This window comes from Sprattus sprattus (assembly GCF_963457725.1).
Source record: "Sprattus sprattus genome assembly, chromosome: 11".
Lineage (NCBI taxonomy): Eukaryota > Metazoa > Chordata > Actinopteri > Clupeiformes > Clupeidae > Sprattus > Sprattus sprattus.
In genome coordinates, this window is record NC_137909.1 from 27,600,184 (window position 1) to 27,614,006 (window position 13,823).

Here is a 13,823-nt window from a genome sequence, read left to right on the forward strand (position 1 = left end):
TCCCAGTCGTTGGTGGAACTGACAGGAAGGAGGCAAAACGGAAATTACCGAAAGAAAACGACGTGACACGAGATGACGCTCTGCACAGAGCCAATCAGTGACGTCTCGGCATGTGAGCAATCAACCACTTCTTTGCTTTGGAAAATACATTCTCAGTATTTAAATAAACATATTTCACATTTATAAAAACATAAAGCTATGTATGTCAGGATTTAAAAGCAATGCTGCAGAACAAAGACAAGTTTTTAAACTTCATACATTTCATTGAATATTATTTATTAAAAATAAAACCCATCTTTACTGTTTGTGTAACAAATAAATAAACATTTTTGGTAGTTCGAATGTTTGGGGGAATCTGAGGACCACACATAATATGATCTCATAATTAAGAAAGATTTGTAACCCAAGGAACCCATATTACCACATTACCATCATTACCAAATATTTCCATTAAGAACCCAACCCATCACATATGACATCAAAATAATGTCTAAATAAAATCTAAAATGTCTGCAATTGATACGATTTCAAAGGTTTGAATAACAGTTTAAGTAGCTTTAATAGCAGACATACTGTTGCAGTGGCCCAAGGCAAACATCTCTGCGTGACTAAAGGTCATAACTGTGAGACCTTGAACAGGGAATACTGGATATCTCTGATTATCCATGCTGCCTGTCATACATTACATACACACACAGACACGTCAGCTATCCCTTTGGACATCGGTAATAGCATTAAACCCATAGGAATGTAAACAACAGAGTACCCACTGAAATGAAGGCTACATCTCATAAAACTGAGATACATGTCAGCCTCCCCACACTGAAGGGTGAAGTGATCAGTTCTGGATCCTGGTCACCAGGTAGTACAGGAGGAAGAAAACCAGTACCAGCCCCACAGACATATAACACAGGATCCTGCGGTTGTCTCTGCCGGACCGCACCATACCAGAGAATCTCTTCACACTGCCTGTCAACAGACCAGTGGCACTCATGAAATTGGAGTCCTTGAGATGGGGAAATAAAAGCCATTACAACGGCATCATTCTCAAAGCTTTAAAAAGTGTTGGTACCAACTGCTTACTATGATGTCAATTTATTTACAGTTACATTTGGGTAAAAACACTATCTAAAACACCAACCATGCCATCCAGGTAGGCGTTTTGCTCTTCCGCGTCTTTGTCAATATCGTAAGCAAGCTATGAGAAAAGACATGTGAATCATTAGCTTAAATGAATGTTACACATTAACCTGTCAGTTTAGGCAAAACCAAAGATTACTGTGCAGCGCTGTAGAATCATTGGGTAAACTGTCTCATCTAGGCAGCCTACCGATTTTAGTCTGGATACTTTGGACGCCAAGTTTTCCGCCAGAAGCTTATTCTCTGCATCCAACATATCATCCACGCCACCATGTCCTAGAGTGAGAAAATTAATTAGATTCACACGAAGAGGCTGTCAATCCTGAGACAGTTTGTTTGGGCTCTTTACACTAAAAAAACAAAACAAGGCAGGATAGCAATCAAACGTTAGCAGGTTAGCTTCCGAGGAATCCTTCCAAAAACAAACACGCTCTTCCTAAAACGCTAGGTTTTTACTTGTTAGGGTAGGTATACGTAACATCCCTGAATAGATGACAAATATAAGCGTTGGATCTCAAACTTATTCAAAATACTACGTGTCACTACCTCGGTTCCAAGGCTCAGCCATCTTTCCTGACGTTCCACGAAGCCAACTAGTCCAGGAGTGGTTACGTAAATGCTGTAATATAGGTTAGAGTGTCCTCGCCTTTTGATATTTATTCCTGACAACCCGTGGCACAATACAATATTTGTAAATGCTATAGTGTATTGAAATGTAGTGCCTTATTCTATTAAGGACATAGTTTTCTTCAAAGTTGAAAAAGTAACGTTACCAAAGAAGAAGAATAAAGGCAATGCACTATGGGATATGTTTATCCACCCATCGCTAATCCCTCTTGCGCTAATGTTAACTGGCCAACGTATGCGTGAATGTGTTGTGATTAGTAAGTTACCATTCATATTTTTATGCATGTGTGTTTTGTGTGTGTTTCGCTTTTCAAATATAATATCAAATACATGCATGTAGCTAGCTAGCATATGATGCCTAGGATATGACAGCTAACGTTAGGTGCTCTACGCAGATTTACAGGATGAAAACTGAAAAGCTAAAGATTGGAAGCGGACAGCCTGCCATGACGAATTTACAGGGCTGCACTGACGGGTGGAATGATTTCATTATTTATGTATAGATAAATTCGATGTAGACTTTGGTTGGCTTATGTTAGTTGAAGTAGTTAGTTGATGCTAATGTTAGCTGATGGTCTGGCTTTGGAGCTGTTTCTGCTGCTGGCTTTCGTAGTCATAGTGGAAGTAGCTCTTTTGAATGAATAGCTACGTTAAACCATAGCGCAATTGTCAGTAGTAGTACAAGTATCAAATAGTTTGTAGTTTATTTGTAGACCTGTCTTGTTGCCATTATTCTTGGACGTTTGTATAATGCTTTATCATGAAACTGTGTGATTTCAATGTTATTTATGGGATCTGTCCAAAGGGGTGACGTCAGTTCATATGTCTTCTGGTTGACCTCTCAAATGCATGCCAGGTCTCAGGAGCGAGGCTCAAAAGAGGCCTAGATTGCATTTTGGGTGTCGTATGTAATCAAATAGGTTCTCTCACACATTCTTATAAAAAAAACTATTATCATTCTATATGTATGACTGTATTTATCTGTTCCTCTGAAGTGCTTGTCATTACCACACTTCCTTATAGTCATCATCCGAATTAATTCAGCTTCCCATGTGATTTTCTAAGTTGCAGTTATGCACACAGTAGATTTGGGTTGCCTCCCAATTATCAAGTGCACAAATAAAGTAGTACCTTTTAAAGAAGTGCTATCGAGGAGTACAGTAATCAGTGGACTGGGTTCTGATGCCCAGGGAGGAATGAGAGTGACTACCACTTAATCTCGGGTGTGCAAGTAAAACAGCATCAGATCAGAATCAAATCTAAAGATGAGAAACAGATTTAAAGAACACTCAGGCTAAGAGTGGAGCTTCAGCACTGTGTCAATCCAGAGAGCACTCAGGTATAGGGTTGGAGCTTCAGCACTGTATCACACCAGAGAGCTGCAGCTATCTCTTCTGCACTGCAAAAATGCTTTTCTAACCTAGTGTTATTACTCTTATATTGAGATGAAAAAATCTAGTTGGTCTTGTTTCTAGCTAAATTGTACTTACCTAGTGCTCTTTGGTAAGGTTATTTTGGCCTATTTCAAGCAAATATTACTTATTTTAAGAAATCTTAACAAGCCAAATTTGCTTAACGCACTGGCAGCCAAATTTGCTTGTTTTAAGCCAAATTTGCTTAACGCACTGGCAGCCAAATTTGCTTGTTAAGATTTCTTGAAATAAGTAATATTTGCTTGAAATAGGCAAAAATAACCTTACCAAAGAGCACTAGGTAAGTACAATTTAGCTAGAAACAAGACCAACTAGATTTTTTCATCTCAATATAAGAGTAATAACACTAGGTTAGAAAAGCATTTTTGCAGTGTGGCCACACCCACACAGGCCTGATGTTGGCAGGCATGATCAGAGTTGTTCTCCGTCCTGCTCACAGAGGCTTGAGGAGGCCGGACCTGCAGGATGTTGGCCCGGAAAGGCATTTTACCGGACGGGTTCCTCCTGACCCGGCTGGCCGAGGATGCCACTCACCCCAGCCGCCTCCGCTCCAAGTCCCAGCGCGCTCGCTTCATCACCAAGAGCGGCTCGTGTAACGTGGCCCACAAGAACATCAGGGAGCAGGTCTGTGATGGTTTGTTTTGTCTAGTAGAAAACATTTATGTCTGTTTTCAGCGAATAGTGACGCATTTGTGTTCATATATATGTGTGTGTGTGTGTGTGTGTGTGTGTGTGTGTGTGTGTGTGTGTGTGTGTGTGTGTGTGTGTGTGTGTGTGTGTGTGTGTGTGTGTGTGTTTGTGTGTGTCTGTATGTGCGTGTGTGTGTGTGTGTGTGTTTGTTTATTGTATGTATTGTCGGGTATGGACACACCCTGCTGCTCCTCCACATCCGAAGTTCCTAAGTTCTTTGAATTGAATTGAATTGAATTGAATATATATATATATATATATATATATATATATATATATATATATATATATATATATATATATATAGCTATACACAACTACTGTACTGCTAGGTCAAATACATTGAATACAGTGCGGAATATATGTAGAATGTTGTTGCATTGGCACTCAGGGGATTAGTCTCCTCCCCCAGCACAGAGGAGAGTCATTATATATGAATGACCTCTTGTAGTGGCCATTATTACACCAGAGCCGACAGAGCCTCTGACTAAAAGCACTTTGCTGTCTGTCTGTCCAGTAGCTCTAACCCTATGGTTATAGGGATGAGAAGTGTTGTCCATTATGTTGTCTTGTATCCTTCCTGCAACAACCAACTCCAGGAGCTCCAGAGCAGACCAGTCCTTAGCACAGACAGTATGCAACATCATGCTGCCCTCATTAAATATGACCTACTGTAGAGTCCTCTCTGTCCCTTCCTGAAGACAGCATCAGGGTTTCATTTCCATATCCTGTCACTGACACGTCCCCACAGCTGGAAACTTCTTGGGCGCCCTCAGTAAATCCCTTACGTCCTAGAGTCTGACTGGGCATGTGTCTGTTCTGGAGTCTGATTGGCTGTGTGGCTGTCCTTGAGTCTGACTGGATGTGTGTCTGCCCTGGAGTCTGATTGGCTGTGTGTCTGTCCTGGAGTCTGTCCCGGAGTCTGATTGGCTGCGTGTCTGTGTGTCTGTGCTGGAGTCTGATTGGCTGTGTGTCTGTCCTGGAGTCTGTCATGGAGTCTGATTGGCTGACTGGCTGTGTGTCTGTCCTGGAGTCTGTCCCGGAGTCTGATTGGCTGACTGGCTGTGTGTCTGTCCTGGAGTCTGATTGGCTGTGTGTCTGTCCTGGAGTCTGTCCTCGAGTCTGATTGGCTGTGTGTCTGTCCTGGAGTCTGTCCTGGAGTCTGATTGGCTGTGTGTCTGTCCTGGAGTCTGTCCCGGAGTCTGATTGGCTGCGTGTCTGTGTGTCCTCTCAGGGGAGGTTTCTGCAGGATGTCTTCACCACCATGGTGGACCTGAAGTGGCAGCACTCGCTGCTCATCTTCACCTCGGCCTTCCTGTGCTCCTGGATGCTCTTCGCCATGGCGTGGTGGCTGCTCGCCTTCGCCCACGGCGACCTGGAGCCCCGCGACCCTGACGGGATCGGACACGTGCCCTGTGTGACCGCCATCCACTCCTTCACCTCCGCCTTCCTCTTCTCCATTGAAGTGCAGGTGAGCCTCTCGCAGACCAGTGTGCTTTGGGGAAAGCAAGGGTGAAATGTCCAGACATGTAAATGCTGATATGAGTTTGGGCTGATTTGGGTGAGTAGTGTTGCATGCGTTTCCCAGGTGACCATTGGAAGCGTTTCCTAGGTGACCATTGTATGCATTTCCCAGGTGACCATTGGAAGCATTTCCTAGGTGACCATTGTATGCATTTCCCAGGTGACCATTGGAAGCGTTTCCCAGGTGACCATTGTATGCCTTTCCCAGGTGACCATTGGTTTTGGTGGGCGTATGGTGACGGAGGAGTGTCCCCTGGCCATCATGGTGCTGATCATCCAGAACATTCTGGGGCTGATCGTCAACGCTGTGATGCTTGGGTGCGTCTTCATGAAGACGGCACAGGCCAACCGGCGCGCAGAGACGCTCATCTTCTCTCGCAACGCCGTCATCGCCCCGCGCAACGGCCGTCCCACCTTCATGTTCCGCGTGGGCGACCTCAGGAAGAGCATGATCATCTCAGCCACCATCCAGCTGCAGGTGACAGGCCCTCATAATGCTGCTTTTTTACCTCAGAATCCATCCAGCTGCAGGTGACAGGCCCTCATAATGCTGCTTTTTTACCTCAGAATCCATCCAGCTGCAGGTGACAGGCCCTCATAATGCTGCTTTTTTACCTCAGAATCCATCCAGCGGCAGGTGACAGGCCCTCATAATGCTGCTTTTTTACCTCAGAATCCATCCAGCGGCAGGTGACAGGCCCTCATAATGCTGCTTTTTTACCTCAGAATCCATCCAGCGGCAGGTGACAGGCCCTCATAATGCTGCTTTTTTTTAACCTCAGAATTCATCCATTGCATTCATAGAGAGAGAGAGCTCTAAACATGCACTAATGGTCCAGCTTATAACTCCAGAGAAAGATGGCAAAGCTGGCCTTCACTGACCGCACCATATCACATCCATCAGTGAGGAGATCCTTACCATCTGTGTAAAAGTTTGCCTGCAGGTTCTCCCAACTAAATTCAACTTAGCACTGTGGTTTCCCTCCAATCATTTACCCCTCTGTATGCTGCATGACCCTCCTCAACATTTGGAGTCAGTAGCCTGTAAGAACTGCTGTAGCTCTCTTAAAGGGCTGTATATTGTTTTGTATAAAGGGCTGTATATTGCCAGACAAGACAGACTTGTAGACATGTTAGCTGCACAGATCCCACGCACAGAGGACGAGTAGATGCATACATACTCCTGCCGGTAGCAATTCTTCTGCCTGGTTTAAATCTTCTGCAGTCACCTTCTTTGAAATTGCAAACACACCTTTACTAATAACATCTTCACTATTTCTCAGAAAGACTAAAAGGTTTGAAATTTCATGTGCCTTCGATCTGATTTCGGAAGAATCATACTGTGCTAAAAGACCTAAACTATCATTTTCTGATTACTGCTATTGAGAACCTTGGAGACATGTCAGTTTATTGTTCTAGTTTTTGGCTGCATTGGTCAGGTTTACAGGCTGGCGGTACATGGACTTTGCATTGGGGGGGCTATATAAATCAAAAGCCAAACAGTGGGCAAAGTACTGCTCTATATCAGCAAATATAGGAGGCCTGTTTATCTGGAAGGAAATAAAGTATATAAAATGTGTGTTTGTGCGTGTGTGTGTGACGATCAGGTAATCCGTCGCACGGTGACTGCGGAGGGGGAGGTGATTCCGGTGTGTCAGCTGGACATCCAGGTGGAGAACCCCCTGCGGAGCAATGGCATCTTCCTGGTGTCTCCCCTCATCGTCAGCCACACCATCGAGCGCAGCAGCCCCCTCTACGAGATCTCCGCCCAGTCCCTGGCCACCGAGGACCTGGAGATCGTCGTCATCCTCGAGGGTCAGACTCTAGACTCTAGACTCTGCACACACACACACACACACACACACACTGTACTCTTTCTCTGCATCAGACAATGGTCAGAGGCCTATGGGTTGTGCTGCATGTTGTAGTGTGTGTGTGTGTGTGTGTGTGTGTGTGTGTGTGTGTGTCTCTGTTTCTGTGTGTCTGTGTCTGTGTCTGTGTCTGTGTCTGTGTCTGTGTGAGTGTGAGTGTGAGTGTGAGTGTGAGTGTGAGTGTGAGTGTGAGTGTGCCTCTGCCTCTGCCTGTGCCTGTGTCTGTGTCTGTGTCAGTATATAAAATATTTATGTATGCACGTGTTCCTCCAGGTGTGGTGGAGACGACGGGCATCACGATGCAGGCGCGCACCTCCTACACGCCGGAGGAGATCCTGTGGGGCCGGCGCTTCGTCTCCATCATGACGGAGGAGGACGGGCGCTACTCCGTCGACTACTCCAAGTTCGGCAACACCGTGCCCGTGCGCATGCCTGCCCTCAGCGCCAAGGAGCTGGACCACACACGGGGGGTGCAGGAGAAGGGGCCCGCGGAGGGCCAGCCGCAGGGATGGGGGCTGGTGCGCGCGGGCAGGGGAGGGTACCGGCGCGGGGGGAGGACCACCTGTGACGGCGCTGCGGCCTCCAGACCCTGGTACGCGCAGGCAGACAAGGAGGAGGACAAGAAGGGCGGCCTGAAGAAGGCGGTAAAGCTGGAGGAGATCGGGAGGGAGATCATGGAGGAGTCCATCGAGGAGATGAGTGACTGACACCCTGTCACATCCAAAGAGGAGATTCATTTCTAAACACGCGCAACAGATACCAGTCAAACCTAAACGTTTATGTGCTAATAACATTATTTTGATCATATTTGTCATCTGTTTATTTATGTGTTTATTTATGTGTAGTCATGTTCATGTTTGTTGTTGTTGTTTTGACTATGTTTCTATGGTTACTGGGCCAAACCCTCTAAGACAAAAAAGAAATTCCAATTTCAACCCCGTTCCAAAGATGTTCCCATGACAACCACATTCCACAGATGTTCCTCAGAGACCCTCACCTGTCCTCATCTGTTTAAATCATTCCACCCAACAGACCTGTTAGAATATGTTGGGCATTCCATCCACCGAACCGGTTAGAATATGTTGGACCGGTTCGAACATGCTGGCCTGTGTGTCAGGTGACCAGCCCCTCTCTACTGTATGTCCAAGGGACCAATAGGAACAGATTTCCTGTGTCTCCAAAAAAGATTTTCCCGTTGTACTGAAGATTATGTTTGTTTATGCACTTTTTTTTATTTATGTATGTATTTATTTATTGTTTATTTATTTGGATAAATAAATGTTACATTCCTTATCTTGAAATCATTATGTTATTTATACAAAGGCTGGTAGGTGTAGCTGTGGCCTATACCATGTATTTTACTACCATCAACATGTCAATGGATGATAGCATAGTCTTTTTAAACCCGTATGACCATCAACATGTCAATGGATGATAGCATAGTCTTTTTAAACCCGTATGACCATCAACATGTCAATGGATGATAGCATAGTCCTTTTAAACCCGTATGACCATCAACATGTCAATGGATGATAGCATAGTCCTTTTAAACCCGTATGACCATCAACATGTCAATGGATGATAGCATAGCCCTTTTAAACCCGTATGACCATCAACATGTCAATGGATGATAGCATAGTCTTTTTAAACCCGTATGACCATCAACATGTCAATGGATGATAGCATAGTCCTTTTAAACCCGTATGACCATCAACATGTCAATGGATGATAGCATAGTCCTTTTAAACCCGTATGACCATCAACATGTCAATGGATGATAGCATAGCCCTTTTAAACCCGTATGACCATCAACATGTCAATGGATGATAGCATAGTCCTTTTAAACCCGAATGACCATCAACATGTCAATGGATGATAGCATAGTCTTTTTAAACCCGTATGACCATCAACATGTCAATGGATGATAGCATAGCCCTTTTAAACCCGTATGACCATCAACATGTCAATGGATGATAGCATAGTCTTTTTAAACCCGTATGACCATCAACATGTCAATGGATGATAGCATAGTCCTTTTAAACCCGTATGACCATCAACATGTCAATGGATGATAGCATAGTCTTTTTAAACCCGTATGACCATCAACATGTCAATGGATGATAGCATAGCCCTTTTAAACCCGTATGACCATCAACATGTCAATGGATGATAGCATAGTCTTTTTAAACCCGTATGACCATCAACATGTCCATGGATGATAGCATAGTCTTTTTAAACCCGTATGACCATCAACATGTCAATGGATGATAGCATAGTCTTTTTAAACCCGTATGACCATCAACATGTCAATGGATGATAGCATAGTCTTTTTAAACCCGTATGACCATCAACATGTCAATGGATGATAGCATAGTCTTTTTAAACCCGTATGACCATCAACATGTCAATGGATGATAGCATAGTCTTTTTAAACCCGTATGACCATCAACATGTCCATGGATGATAGCATAGTCCTTTTAAACCCGTATGACCATCAACATGTCAATGGATGATAGCATAGTCCTTTTAAACCCGTATGACCATCAACATGTCCATGGATGATGGCATAGTCTTTTTAAACCCGTATGACCATCAACATGTCAATGGATGAAAGCATAGTCTTTTTAAACCCGTATGACCATCAACATGTTAATGGATGATAGCATAGTCTTTTTAAACCCGTATGACCATCAACATGTTAATGGATGATGGTATAGTCATTTTAAACCCGTATGCCAGAGTACCAGTACAAGATCACCAGACAATTATTTTTACAAATATTTTAATTCTGTTAGTTACAAAACCAAACCATCTTAAACAAACATGTTTGGCGGGTGCGGTCACGACAGGAAAAGCTAAATGGATTGAAATAAATCAGTTATTCAATTTAATGGGATTTATTGGCATTATTAATATTTAGAGACCCACGGATAAATCAGTTCATATACCTGTAACAAAAACTACAAATATCTTCAATATTGATACAAAATGTATATGATTAACACTATAATGTGAGATTTCCATTCATGAGTAAAGTAAGATAACATCACATAGTTGCCTCTGCTATAAAACAAGAACTAAATTGACAGCCCATCCATAGTTGTCTCTGTGGTACTGGTGCTTGAATTGAGTACGGCACCAGTCCAAACTCAAGAGGGTTCCATCCAGGCTCACAGAATCCACCACCAGAACAGAACCAGCGCCCCCAGCAGCAGGACGGGTCGGCTCCGGGTCGCCAGAGAACCGCTGTTGCACAGGCTACTGCTGCAGCACCTGTAGGTGAAGCCGTCGACCGAGGGGAACATCTGCGTCAGCCGGAGGTTGTCACAGTCTGTGTACCTGATACACTGGCGAATGGTTTTGCCACCTGAACACAAGAACACAGCAGGTAAGGGGGGCACTGTGGCGCAAGCAGTAGCCCCGACTACATTTGGGCTTGACGCTCATTGCGAACACAGGTTCGAATCCGGCCTGATGTAATTTCTCCTGTCCACTCCCCACCTCTTCTCCCACTCTTAACTGTACTATCAATTAAAGGCATAAAAAGCCCAAAAATAAATCTTAAAAAAAAAAAAAAAGGTCACAGCAGGTACAGGCATCTGTGTGACGGACATCAGTGAAGGGTTGTGCTTTAAAACAATGGACCAAGGGTGAGGGTTTGGACCATGTGTGTCCAGTTTGCTTCTGTTTTCTTTTTAGTTTTCCTTTTTGTCTCTGGAAGGTCCCGTGACACCTCCGCACATTGTTGAATGAATCGTAGAAATGTGAACACGCCAGCCACAAGATTGATCCATATACTGATTATCATTTAACAAATGCATGCTTACTGAAATTGCTTGAGTCATGTTTAACAAACCTATATAATCTATGCTTGCTGAAAAACTGCTTTAATAGTGAACTATGCTTACATACTGTTGAAAAGAGGTTTTCAAGTGAATACCTTATGTAGAACAATGTATGTGTTTAAGTGCTGTTATAATTTTGAGTGTCTTTAGAAATGTGCAAGGAAGACAAAAAAGGGAAGTGTCATTTGGGGCCCTGAGTGTCAGGAAATGTGTGGTCAGGTCACACATGCTGTCGAACACATGCTGTTGGTGCAGATAATGAACACGTGTTTGTTAAAGTATGACATAGAGAAAAAAGGTACTGAGCAAGTCTAACAAAGTTTAGAATGTATTACCAAAAAAGGAGAGGGTTGTGACTGGAGAGGGCTGTGACTTGGGAGGAAGTAGACTGGGGATAAAAAGGGGAGACGCTGTGTGTTCGAGAGCTTTTTGTTTGTGAGCCTTAGAGCCTGTTTGCTTTTTGGAGCAGCAGAGCTTTTTGATTGACAATACATTTAAAAGGTTTTTATTAACACCACAAATCCGCGTCTGCGTTTTTTCGATGGGTTGAGCTACCCCCGAGTTCGGGGCCACCTTGCCTCGTTCGCCGGCCAGGAACCGTGCTGTCACTTTGACAGGGTCGCCTCTAGAGGAGGTGAGACTATTGATGAGCGGCAGTGGTCGGACGGCCGTGTGACGCGGTAAGTGTTCACCTTTTCCTTCAAGGGAAAAGAATACAATAGTGGGGGCTAAGAGGGCTCCCTTGTTGTATGGTGACAGAGACTCAAAAAGGGTGGAGCTAAAAGGAGTGCCAAGATTTCCGAACTAGTCTGTACTAAATGTTAGTGACAAAGTGCCGTCTTAGTTAATTGTGAGAGCTGTCGAAAAGGCTCTCGGCGTCGAAAAGCAAACAATTAATTATTACTTGGAGGTTACTAAAGGATACATTTAACAACATACACGTGCTAATAGATGTTACACCCAATGTCTTAATACTTTTATGTGAAAACAAGTTATGTCATCTTATGAAAAAAGAGTCATTCTGCTGCTGTACTCTTGTGTCCTCTGTTAAAGATGACGTTTAGACTTTGGACTGTACATTTCCACAACAGGTCTGTGTGTGTGTGTGTGTGTGTGTGTGTGTGTGTGTGTGTGTGTGTGTGTGTGTCAGAGAGTGGGACAGGCCTCACCTTTTTCACTCAGGGACAGGTGTGTGTGTGTGTGTGTGTGTGTGTGTGTGTCAGAGAGCGGGACACGTGTGTGTGTGTGTGTGTGTTTGTCGATGAGCAGGGCACGCCTCACCTTTTTCACTCAGGGACAGGCAGGAGTCCTCGAAGCTGCATTCCTGTACGGCCTGGCAGTTCACAGGGCTGTAGCCATGACAGCGGTAGCAACGCAATGCTGAGCCTACAGAACACACACGTGGACAACACCATAACACGCCTAAATTATAGTACAACACCATAACACACCTAAATTATACATACACACACCCCCCCCACACACACACACACACACAGTCACACAATACATTATAATACAACACCATAACACACAAACATTACAATACAACATTATCACACACATACACACACTCAGTCAGACAACACACACATAACCCTCACTCATTATAACAACTCCATAACATACACACATTACAAGATTTCTGAAAAAAGTAATTCTCCGTGAGGACACGGGTAACAGAATGAAAAGGACGAGTATATCTCTGTAACAGAATGAAAAGGACGAGTATATCTCTGTTAGAGTATGAAATGGACGAGTATATCTCTTTAACAGTATGAAATGGACGAGTATATCTCTTTAACAGTATGAAATGGACGAGTATATCTCTGCAACAGTATGAAAAGGACTAGTATATCTCTGTTAGAGTATGAAATGGACGAATATATCTCTTTAACAGTATGAAATGGACGAGTATATCTCCATAACAGTATGAAAAGGACTAGAATATCTGTGTAACAGTATGAAATGGACGAGTATATCTCCATAACAGTATGAAATGGACGAGTATATCTCCGTAACAGTATGAAAAGGACGAGTATATCTCTGTAACAGTATGAAATGGACGAGTATATCTCCGTAACAGTATGAAATGGACGAGTATATCTCCGTAACAGTATGAAATGGACTAGTATATCTCTGTAACAGTATGAAATGGACGAGTATATCTCCGTAACAGTATGAAATGGAAGAGTATATCTCTGTGAGGACACGGTAACTGCATGAAGAGGACCCACCTAAAGAGAGAGTGATGGAGCAGAGCAGAAACACCACTGCAGACGAGCTCATCTTCATGGTGTTTTCTAGACTGGACATACACAACCAGCATGGCTATCAGTGCATCAGTAACAGCTTCCTGGTCTGCATTATTAGATTATTAGACGATTATAAGATTATTAAATAATCATTTGGGAATAAAATCCTTACCCCAAATCTCTTGGTAGAGGAGCTCCGTCATGTAGACAGCACAACCCCTGAATGGGCCCATTAAAGACTGCAGCCAGTCACAAGCACAAAGACTCTCTGTCACCACAAACCCCTCCTCCTCCTCACACTCATCTGGCCCCCTGCAAAACAACTACGGACGTGGGTCCTGAAACCACTAGGCATCTACTGCAGGTACAGAACCACTACGGACCTGGGTCCTGAAACCACTAGGCACCTACTGCATATACTGAACCACTACGGGTCTG

At 43.8% G+C, this 13,823-nt stretch overlaps 3 protein-coding genes across 3 annotated transcripts; 1 reads left to right on the forward strand and 2 right to left on the reverse strand.

The window, feature by feature from the left end:
* Nucleotides 1-255: 255 nt before the first annotated feature.
* Nucleotides 256-1,824, reverse strand: bet1l (Bet1 golgi vesicular membrane trafficking protein-like). Its single transcript, XM_080848115.1, has 4 exons — nt 1,687-1,824; nt 1,331-1,416; nt 1,142-1,198; nt 256-1,006 (listed from the first exon to the last, which is right to left on the reverse strand). Exons 1-4 carry the CDS (start codon nt 1,706-1,708, stop codon nt 839-841), a joined length of 333 nt encoding a protein of 110 aa, XP_080704241.1. The 5' UTR covers nt 1,709-1,824; the 3' UTR covers nt 256-838.
* Nucleotides 1,825-2,003: 179 nt separating this feature from the next.
* On the forward strand, nt 2,004-8,502 carry kcnj11l (potassium inwardly rectifying channel subfamily J member 11, like). The gene is made up of 6 exons (XM_080846907.1): nt 2,004-2,024; nt 3,640-3,824; nt 5,125-5,361; nt 5,623-5,892; nt 7,022-7,229; nt 7,559-8,502. Exons 2-6 carry the CDS (start codon nt 3,666-3,668, stop codon nt 7,990-7,992), a joined length of 1,308 nt encoding a protein of 435 aa, XP_080703033.1. The 5' UTR covers nt 2,004-2,024; nt 3,640-3,665; the 3' UTR covers nt 7,993-8,502.
* A 1,953-nt stretch (nt 8,503-10,455) lies between these two features.
* On the reverse strand, nt 10,456-13,425 carry cd59b (CD59 molecule (CD59 blood group) b; the record flags this gene model as incomplete). Its single annotated transcript, XM_080848056.1, has 3 exons — nt 10,456-10,652; nt 12,412-12,516; nt 13,368-13,425. The coding sequence occupies 3 exons, from the start codon at nt 13,423-13,425 to the stop codon at nt 10,456-10,458; spliced, it is 360 nt and encodes a 119-aa protein (XP_080704182.1).
* Between the last annotated feature and the right edge of the window lie 398 nt (nt 13,426-13,823).

Bases quoted from the DNA above. Each gene is read 5' to 3' on its own strand.
- kcnj11l (XM_080846907.1), top strand. From the start codon at position 3,666: ATGTTGGCCCGGAAAGGCATTTTACCGGACGGGTTCCTCCTGACCCGG. The intron at 3,825-5,124 runs GTCTGTGATGGT...GTGTCCTCTCAG, and splicing joins ACAAGAACATCAGGGAGCAG to GGGAGGTTTCTGCAGGATGT. The intron at 7,230-7,558 runs GTCAGACTCTAG...GTGTTCCTCCAG, and splicing joins GATCGTCGTCATCCTCGAGG to GTGTGGTGGAGACGACGGGC.
- bet1l (XM_080848115.1), bottom strand. From the start codon at position 1,708: ATGGCTGAGCCTTGGAACCGAG. The intron at 1,199-1,330 runs GTAGGCTGCCTA...CTTTTCTCATAG, and splicing joins AAGTATCCAGACTAAAATCG to CTTGCTTACGATATTGACAA. The intron at 1,007-1,141 runs GTTGGTGTTTTA...CCCCATCTCAAG, and splicing joins ACGCCTACCTGGATGGCATG to GACTCCAATTTCATGAGTGC.